Source organism: Galeopterus variegatus, unplaced genomic scaffold (assembly GCF_000696425.1).
Source record: "Galeopterus variegatus unplaced genomic scaffold, G_variegatus-3.0.2 Scaffold418, whole genome shotgun sequence".
NCBI classification, from domain to species: Eukaryota; Metazoa; Chordata; class Mammalia; order Dermoptera; family Cynocephalidae; genus Galeopterus; species Galeopterus variegatus.
In genome coordinates, this window is record NW_007726529.1 from 420,872 (window position 1) to 430,644 (window position 9,773).

The 9,773-nt window shown below is 39.5% G+C and overlaps 1 protein-coding gene across 2 annotated transcripts in view; it reads right to left on the reverse strand.

The window, feature by feature from the left end:
• Nucleotides 1-258: 258 nt before the first annotated feature.
• The window catches only part of DAB2 (Dab, mitogen-responsive phosphoprotein, homolog 2 (Drosophila)), a 55,510-nt gene continuing 45,995 nt past the window's right edge, over nucleotides 259-9,773 (reverse strand). For both annotated transcript variants that reach the window (XM_008568507.1, XM_008568508.1), the window contains 5 exons: nucleotides 5,060-5,689; nucleotides 4,399-4,508; nucleotides 3,745-3,782; nucleotides 1,157-2,101; nucleotides 259-1,051 (listed from right to left, as the gene is read on the reverse strand). In XM_008568507.1, the coding sequence (XP_008566729.1) occupies nucleotides 3,750-3,782; nucleotides 4,399-4,508; nucleotides 5,060-5,689 (773 nt within the window). In that variant the 3' untranslated portion in view covers nucleotides 259-1,051; nucleotides 1,157-2,101; nucleotides 3,745-3,749. The remainder of the gene's footprint in view (nucleotides 1,052-1,156; nucleotides 2,102-3,744; nucleotides 3,783-4,398; nucleotides 4,509-5,059; nucleotides 5,690-9,773) is intronic.

Sequence of the window (9,773 nt, forward strand, 5' to 3'; positions counted from 1 at the left end):
ACATCAGTTGAGGTTGTTCTGGTGTGGATCTCATCCTCTGGACTTTATCGAACTCCCAGGAAGGAAGTACATATGGGTCTGAGTCAGGAGAATAAGGTGTTGAAAGAGATCAGATGATCATTTACTCATTGCCTTATTTCATGTTTTTTCACTAACTACCATTTTCTCATCTCAGACTGGTGTGTTTTATACCGTGACCATAATGTCAACCCAAAGCAGGGGTCAAATACTAGAATAAATTGATGGTAACACATGAAATTCTGCCATTCCAGTTTATTGAAATGAGTAAATTTATAGCTTTATTTGCATACAGAAAAGTGCACAAGAAAATAAGTATGTACAAAACAGCTGTGTGGCTGATCATCACTTTCAAAAATTCAGCTACCTAGAAATAGTTACCTCCAGTTTAGCACGTTTAGATATTTGGACATTTAAACACTATTTCAAGTCTTTGTTTATAATGACTGATTAGGAAGCCAGACAGAAAATTATGCCATATATGATCAGCTGTCACCATTAAACATAAAACCACATGACTTTAGCTTGGACTACTTGGGGCTAATCAATGGAGGTTCAAAGCCACCATCTTATCGAGATCCTGAGCAGTCATCCTCTTCTTCCACATAAAGGTAACATTGTATGTGGTTGATTAACACCCACAAGAACCTGAGTGTTAAGGGTCAAGAGACAACATTAAAAAACCCAACATAAACAAAACAAAACAAAACTCATTTTGGCAAGAACAGACCCTTAAGAACTGTGCTAACAATAAGACTGACAATAACCTGGGAAAGTTTCCAAGGTTATGAGGAGAAAAATATTGCAGACATTAGATTTTCAGTGATAATGCCAAGTATGTGTTCTACAGCTTCCCCCACCATTTATCTCCCTACGAACCATGAGACTGAGGCTTCAAAAGAGTTTTCCAGTTTCTTGTTTAAAGGCCTAGCATGACCCCAAAGAAGCACTAATGTGTTTGGCACAATCATGGTTGGCTTTGTGATGTGTTGCTCCTCAGTGTACAGTCCTTCATGGCTGAGTTGAGTTCAATTTCTCTTCAACATTAACTTTTCTTCTGGAACTTCGGTAATCATGGTTGGCTTTGTGATGTGTTGCTCCTCAGTGTACAGTCCTTCATGGCTGAGTTGAGCTCAATTTCTCTTCAACATTAACTTTTCTTCTGGAACTTCGGTGCAGGAGGATGGTCTCCTATTCCACTGGAAAGATACAGGTTGTGCCCGCTTGCAGTTCTAGTTACTGGGACTCATAGTTCCTGAAATGAAGAGGGGCTCTAGATCTGTAAATCATTTGATTTTTTTTGCCCCTTGAGAGTCTGCTGTTTTCGGAAGGGAGGGAATGTTATATGAGCCTAGGAGCAAAAGTGACTTGAAGAGAGAATCAAAGGGAAAAGGAAAGGAGAGATGAATAATGCTTTCCCCTCATTTGTAATAACTAGCAAGAGACTGGAAAAAAGACAATCTTGGCCTTGGTAGAAATGGTTCCTCAGAAAGAGGAGGAACTATATTTTTAAAAAGGTCTTCAGGTGCCAGATTCCAAAGTGCCTAAGGAGAAGCTGGGCTTGCTTCAATTTCACTTTAAAAAGTCTCCGTAAGTGATGGTGTGAAGCAAGATTTCTTTTAAGAAGGGGCCTTGTCCTACTATACATCTTTAGGTTTCACACTCTCAAACAGAACCCCCAAACAACTGTGAACAGTAAGAATTTGAAAATTTATTTAAAACAGTATGATACGAGGGGTTGTGGTGGCTGCATCTCCCAACCACAGGGTAGAAGGTAGAGTGTTCTAGAAGGTTCTAGGGACACAATAGGCAAGGATTTAGTAGGAAAACTACCTCATTTACATTTAAGCTAGAGAGTTTAGGGTTTTAATTTATTTCAAGCCATAGACAGAGATAAGCTTTAACCTAGACAGAAAGCAAAAGGCATTTTACGAGTGGAAGTGTCAAGAAGAAATAAGGCAACAGATAATACGTTAAAGCTGGAACAAGGGCAGAGGTCAGGACGTGTCTGGCTGTGAGCTTTGTCCTTGACTACTAAGGCCAATCTTTTTGTTCCTCTGGATAGTCAGCATGCCAAGTTCTCCTAGAGAGTATGAAGAAGAAAAGACCTGTGGTTATAATTTTTGAATTAACTATCAATGTATTAATTATCAAGTCATTATTAAAAATGTCAGTAGTAGTATCTCCTTGGGCTGATGTGAAGACTGAATATGATAATAAATGTGGAACATGTAATAAAGTGATTAACACAAGTGTTCAATAATGTTAGCTATTTTCTCCTATGACAGTTCCCCCACCCAATCTATTGATGGAGCAGGTTAATCTAAACTATCCTTTCTTCATGATGTAAAGAAGAAAGGGCCTCCAAAGAGAAATGTAAGTCAATTTAGTCCAAACAATCTATCTTGACTCCTAGAATAGTTTATTTGTTATTATTTTTTAATTTGTTTGGGTATGTCTCCCCTTGACTCTGGTAAGATTTCTAGCTCTTCAATATCCTCTATACTGCTTTATTATCATTAGAATCAGTGAATTCTTGTTAAAAGGAAGCTTTTCCTAATTACCAGAGGGCTGGAGTGGGGCCCAGGAATTTGCATTTTTAACAATCTTACCTAGTTTTCTGAAGCAGAATATACGGAAAGGTACTGTATGATACAGTGTCATAGAACTGGGGTGGGGGAAAATGATCCAAATTCATATAAACTCAATCTTACTGTTGATGTCATATTTAAGATATTTATCTACTTAAAATAATTAAATTCTAGGTGGGTCAAGACATAGTTTATTTTTACTGTTGTGGCTGGCAAGTACGGGGATCAGAGCCCTTGACCTTGGTGTTATAATACTGTGCTCTAACCAACTGAGTATCTAAGACATAGTTTAGTAGTCCTGCTTGGATGGGGCAAAATTGACAAAAATGGGTTTGGGTTCATTCATTCTTTCTATTGTTCTACCCCTATAAGCTGTGCCCTTCCTTCTCTAAATTGGAGACAAGCCTCTTTTCCCCTATTAATTCCAACCTTTTAAGAGCAGCACAAAGTTTCTGCCAATGACTGTTGAGAAGAGTTACACGGAGCCCTCTCAGGGTTTTAGTCGAAGGCAGTTATCCCTAATAATAACTTATCTAGGATAAAGTCCACTACAGAAAGAAGAATCAGCCTTCAGACTCATTTTGAACTTTTACTGCTTAGGCAGGAGATATTAGCAACTGTCACCACTTTTGGATTTAATACCATCTGACTATTTCAGACTAATATTAATTGCAAATGCTCACAAAGAAATAAATGACAGAAAAGTTGTGATCATCATCTGTTTAGCTGACTTTTTTGGTGGCTTCAGAAGGTCTTAACAATTTGTGCCTTTTATAGGAAACCAGGTTATTACTAGGATGCTTTATGATCACTTCGATATGAAGGTAAAAAAGCTAGAAAGCTGTTATGTATTATATTGAATTTTATTTCCATTCAGAAGTGAAATATCAAAAATACAGGATAAGATAGAAATCTATATCCCCATGGGTATATTACTATTTTTGCTGTGTTTAAGAATTCTATTCTTAAATGCCTGGCCCAGTCACTATTGAATTAGCTAAGTATAGATATCCACGTCTTTTACTTCTAAATTACAGATATCTAGCCTCTTCCCAACTAAATTTCACCTTTTACCCCGTGTGTTACACTTTCTTACAAACCTCCCCCCATTATTTGAATAGGATTTTCTACTTACAGAAGTTAGGCAAAAGGATTTCCAAAAGGAGAAGCCACCTAAAGAGATAAAACCATCCAGTCAATAAATCTAATTATAGTCATAAGATAAAAATTATAATTAAGACTTCTCACATTCCCTTAAAAATCACTTAGGTCATAGACTAATTAGACATTTTAAGGGTCTACAATGATTTGTGTCCCCCTGATTGAAGATGACTATGTATATTATTTAAATCAAAATCAAGGTTCAGGTGAATTAATTTGCCTCTACAAAATGGAAAGTACTATTTTTATGAGCTGTAGAACAATGAGTGGGAAATTAAGAACTTAAATCTTTGAAAGGTTTTGATATAGAATTTTGGCTCAATTTTCTCCCAAAATGCTTTCACAAATCTGATTAAGTGAGATATGAAGAACATTTTCAATGTGATATTTTTTCTCAAATTCAGGAGATGGTAGTTCCTGTAAACATAATCTTTCCCCAGTTCGAATGAATGTTTATGCTGAGGAGTTCTCAATGAAAAAAAACTTATTCAAGCATGCTTTACTGTCAAAAAGTTATTACAAAAGCAAGGTTAATTCAGAAGGCTCTACTCATGCAGGTTAATTCAGGAGGTGGTAGCTCTATGTAGCATGTACTTTGGAACAACAGCTTCTAGCAGTTGATACTTACAGTGGCCTGTGAAGAATTAAAAGAATCTTTAGAGAAAGGGTTCTCAAATGCATTGTCAGCAGATTTAGTAACTGGCAGGGCTCCTTGTCTGGGAGCTGGCTTTGGTGGTTCTAGAAGATGAAAAACCATAGCAGTCAATACACAAGCTTTTCCCAACTACAGGCACAAATCCCTCAACTATCTTTGAAATTTAGTTCCATACTTTTGAAATTTGCGCCAGTGGAACAAAAAATCTCCACCAAATAGTAGGACCCTCAATGGTTATTATAGTCAAATCTATCCCTTCTCAGAGATAAAGCCATGCATATTTATCTGAAGTGGAAGAGATTCAGAATTCCGGCATTTAAGGCTGTGGAAGACGGATGAGACTTTGTTACACAGCCCCCTCCAAGTGCCACCACCCATCGCATTTCAATAGCTCTTGGCAGCCCTTTTAAGAACTGTCACTAGAGGGCAGCATTGGGTCATCCCTCAGAAACATAACTACAGGAAAGGGTTAGATCCAAAAGGTAAATGTTAAATTGCCTCCGTAGCTACCGACTATTAAAAGAAACAAGAGCAAGACTTGGTAGGTGGGAGAGGGTTCTTCTGATGGACTCTGTGGGTCCATATGACAGTGGACATATTTGTTGGTGCGCAGGCAGAGAAATGAGTAGCTTACCATTGATCTTGTTCAACAGTTGATTAGCATCAAAGTCATCATGGTCTGCATTCTCCTGAGGAATGCCAACTTTGCTGTTGAAGTAACTGGAGAAGGCACTTGAAGTCCCAAAAGAAGTCTGCTCTCCCTTCCTTGCGGGCACAGCAGGTGGCTGCCGCAGTTGGAAGTCCTTAAACATTTCTTTCACTTCCTTGACTTCTTTATCCGCAAGTGGGTCTAAGGAAGTGAAAGCATCACTGGAGGTGTCCTTTGGAGGGCCAGTTTGGGGAGGTGGCTGAGAAGTGACCAGGAGAGAGGAGAGCATAGAAGTGGGCTGAGTGGACAAAGCAGGAGTTGGAAAAATATTGCTCTGGAAAGGATTCCCCAAAGGGCTTGGTGATGGCCAAGCACTGGGTGGCACAGATGCAGAAGGGCCCCAAATGACAGGGGCTGCAGGGGAAGTTGAGGCTCCGAAGGACGAAGGCTGATTCCAACCTGGAACAGCTGGGGTTGTACCAAAAACGACTGGCTGACCAAAACCTGGAGGTTGACCTCCCATCATGGCTCCTGGGACCACGGAAGTGGACTGACTGAAGACTAAAGGTGCTGGGCTCCATGGTCCCGCCTGAGGGGGTGTAACTGGTATACCACCTGAAGGAAGAGGGAGAAAGTACTTATCAGGAGACAAGCTTGAACAGAATTCTTGAATTTCAGAAAGCACAACTCTCCAGGGAGTATTTAGAGAGCATCTACAGGGCAAAGACCTTCATTAAGCCTTGAGGCTGATGTGGAAATGAAGGCTCTGAGAGATTAAATTACTCTTAAGGTTAATTTGCTAATACAGCATAGCTGTCGTTCAAATGCTAATTGCAATTTCAAGCCCACGTTCTTTCTACCTCGCCTTTTTAGCTTTCTGTGTTAGAAGGATAATACAGTCCATAAGTACTACATCATGAAAAAATAAGCCCTTATTATATTTATACACACTAGTTTTTTTTTGTTTTTTTTGGTTTTTTTCATAAGTACTACATCATGAAAAAATAAGCCCTTATTATATTTATACACACTAGTTTTTTTTTTTGTTTGTTTTTGTTTTTGTTTTTTGGTATCTCAAACAAGTAGAACAGAGCCTGTCAATAGCAGGAACATATTTGTTGAGTGAATACATTTACATATACAAACCACACTGATTATGAAGTAGTTAATTAAGACAATCCATTGGGCTGTCTGAGTCATGGATTTGATCTTTCATTTGGCAGCTGGCTCTTGTCTGGAGTCTTATGGAAACCAGAGATCACACATGTGCATAAGGCCTCAACATGCTTGCATCCTGAAGAAACCATTTCAAAATTTTCTTGCTTTTTAATGCTGCCAAGGTTGACACAGCTATATAAAGGGAAGATAAAATTTAGTTGATGCCAAAATTGTTTGACTTTTATATCTAAAAATGGAGAAGAGGCTGTTATCCTGGGAGGCCCGTTTCATATGAAACTGCTTCCTGCCATGTGTCACTCACTAAACCTTGCCAGAAATCAGAACAGTGTTTGAAAGAGGAAGGGAAGGAGAGAAGACAATGGGAAACGGAAAACTTTCCAAGGTAACCAATGGCCTGGGTCAGGGCATCTGATCTTTGTGGGTAAATATTCCATCTCCTTCATCCTTGCCATGTTTGCTGGGAATTAGTCAAATCACTAAAATTCAGGTCTCTCCTGTGATTGCTGCCCATTTCTCAGGAGACTTATTCCCTGCATATTGTTCTATTAAATAGGGCATTTTCTTTCCTGCTTCTTCCCTAGCGTATTCATGATACAGTTAAACTGTCACCACTAACAAAAAACCTAAATCCAGCCTCATACCTATTCATGAATAATGCTCTGGTCTCAAAATCTACTTGCTTTATTTAAGCTTTGGAGCCCAGCATTCTTCAGTGATGAGTTTTCTAATCCAACTAAGAAAAGGCCTTCAGACTTGGGTTAGGAATGTTTTTCTTTCCAGAATGAGAAATACTTTGGAAATGGTGTTTAGGGGCTGATGCAGCAAAATATTCTATTTTAGACCTTCTTAGTATGGAAGATTGGTGTGACTTAACTCCACTCTGTTAGGAACACTGGCTACAAGTATCAATGGTGTACTTCCAGATAGTCCTGAGTTTAAGAAAGGCCATCTTACTTAACCAACCTACTTATTTTTGAGGTGTGAGAACTGAGTACAAGAATATATGAATTAAAATTAGGAAGGTCACAGTCTGTGACAGTAGAGACAGAAACTCAGGCACAACAGCTCCAAATGCAGCACCTATCCTCCTGTTCTTTCTCCTTGGCAACAAGACACAGGACTATTTTTTTTTTAAGTGATAGGTTAATTCAAATACTTATTCACAGATACAGAAATTAGACTTTATTTGCACTAAAGAGTGTACTCCTTTCATAACCAATCGAGGGAAAAGTTCTATCGGATTCAATAACAGAGGCTCTAAAAATGAGTTAATTTAAACAAAGTTATTGCTAGTGTTTTAAAACAAATTTAATTAAATTTTACTAACTGAAGCCAGAGTTACTAATAATTTTCACCAACTGAATGTGTAAAAAGAAAAAAGAGGGTAGAATTTTATCATCTTTCATATTGGACTACTTGCCTTCCTTAAGAAAAATGCCTGGCTTTAGTCATAGATCATATTATGAGAATGGCTATTAAAAAATAATAATAAATATATATATACATATAATATTTTCCAGGAATTAAAGGCTTTCTCAGTATATACTTATGCCAGCCTTCATTCTCTGGATTCCACACATTGTTTGTCTAAGACATTTAAAGGCCAGCTGGAGAAAGTAGGGGCAAAGACTAAGGAAAGGAAAAAAGAGCATAGGTATAGAACATTAATTTTATTACCTTCTGAAGCTAGATCAAAACACAGGGTAGGAAGTCAAAGCTGAGGGTCTCAACTTTCTACAATAAACTCTCCCCACCCCCAGTTCTCCACAGAAGACAGTCCCCCAGCTGGGTCTAGCGGAAGCCAGATCTACAACCTTCCATGGTTTGGCTGAGGATCCCCGTTAGTGGACAGGGGCTATACTGTAGAGAACAGTTTGAGTTCCATGTCCACACTTGGAAGAATCATCAGTATTCTGCAGTTGTACACCCCAAGGCTTCAACAGGGGCACCTCGCCAAAATGCTTCATTTCGTCTGAATAAATTAACAGTTATAGGGTCCAGCTGTATTTTCAAACTGACTTGTTAAATATTGGCTGTAAAATTTCTTCAGGACATTGATATGAGGCTACAAAGCTCTGTGATGTGATCCTAGTAGCAGGCACTGCCTTCAAGTTCTCTGCCCTTTGGGAGGGAAAGGCACCAACCAGCTCCACTTAGTGGTGCAGGAAAAAGAAGGATGTAGAAAGAGGGAAGCTCCCAAGAGACACAAGGTGTTTAGGAAGATCTCTTGACGGTGCTGGTGCAAGCAGAGACCTCGAACAAGTTGGCTTCTCACACCCACATGGACTTCGGCCATTTAGCAGCTGGGCAACAACCCACCTCTTGCCACCCAATTCCAGATAGGATTAGACAGATTTATTGCTGACAGAAACAAAATATTTTCCTTTGCAGGAAAATTGCAGAGAAAAAAACAAACAAAAAAGAATCCTGATGACTGGCTCTGCAGGATGCAGAGAAAACCAAGACCCCTGGTCAAATTTTGCCAAAGGGGGAGGGCAGTCGTTCTTCATCTATAGTCCTCCACCTCCCAAGGCACAGTCTATTTGGAGTTTTCAGGGGTGCCAAGAAGCAGAAAAACAAAGCAAGTCCCAAACAGGACAGCAAAGACTATGGTCAGGGTTTCTGGAAACTATACCATGGAGTCCAAAAAGAATTGGAGGCTCTGGACAAAGAGAAGCAGGGCAAGCCCTCAGACAAGTGGCCTTTCCCATTGTCCTGCCACATACTCTCATGAGCAGAGGCTCTCGTGAGCTAATGACACATTTATGAATGAGATCACTGGCAGTTCCAAAGCATCTGATAAAATTCCATCTCTGCCATTATCTCTGGGCTCTTTTCAGCTTCAGCTTTGTAGCACTTATCTTCTAACTCTATTAAGACACTGAGCTAGCCAAAATATTGGCAAGGAGCTGCTAAGGCTTAAGTATTCAGAGACTGATTAGGATGCATGCCTATCCCACCCTCACCATATGCCTAGCAACAGAGCTGGGCCCAGAACCTAGGTCTTTCATTCTGTGACTTATACTTGCTTCAGATCTAACTCTTATCCTTCTTGAATCATACATCCTTTCCAAGAGTGATATCAGTTTTGATAGGGGATAGGCCTTCAAACCACTTAAGGCAAAAGCATGGAAGACAGGCATGTTGCTACTTTTACCAACATGGACAACAGACAAGTCTCTCTCATTTCAGTCCCTTTTCACCACTAAAGCTGTTCTGAGCTTCAGAATCCCTTGCAATTGTCTTCCAAGAAGCCATCCATCACCAGTTGGTTCAATAAGTGCAATATTGAAAATGAATTTCTTGTCACACGCCAACTTAAGGAGCCGAATTTCAGTTGTAAGTAAAGAGTATCAAATGGGCGTGGGGTTGTACAAACGTAAAAGTGGGAGAAACACTCCCCAGGATGCTCAGATCTTATGCCCAAGGAACCCCATATGGACATGTGGCATTTTCCTACCAGGCATCATCGTTTCATGAGGCAAAGTACCAGAGCCATACCTAACTATCTCTAGGCACC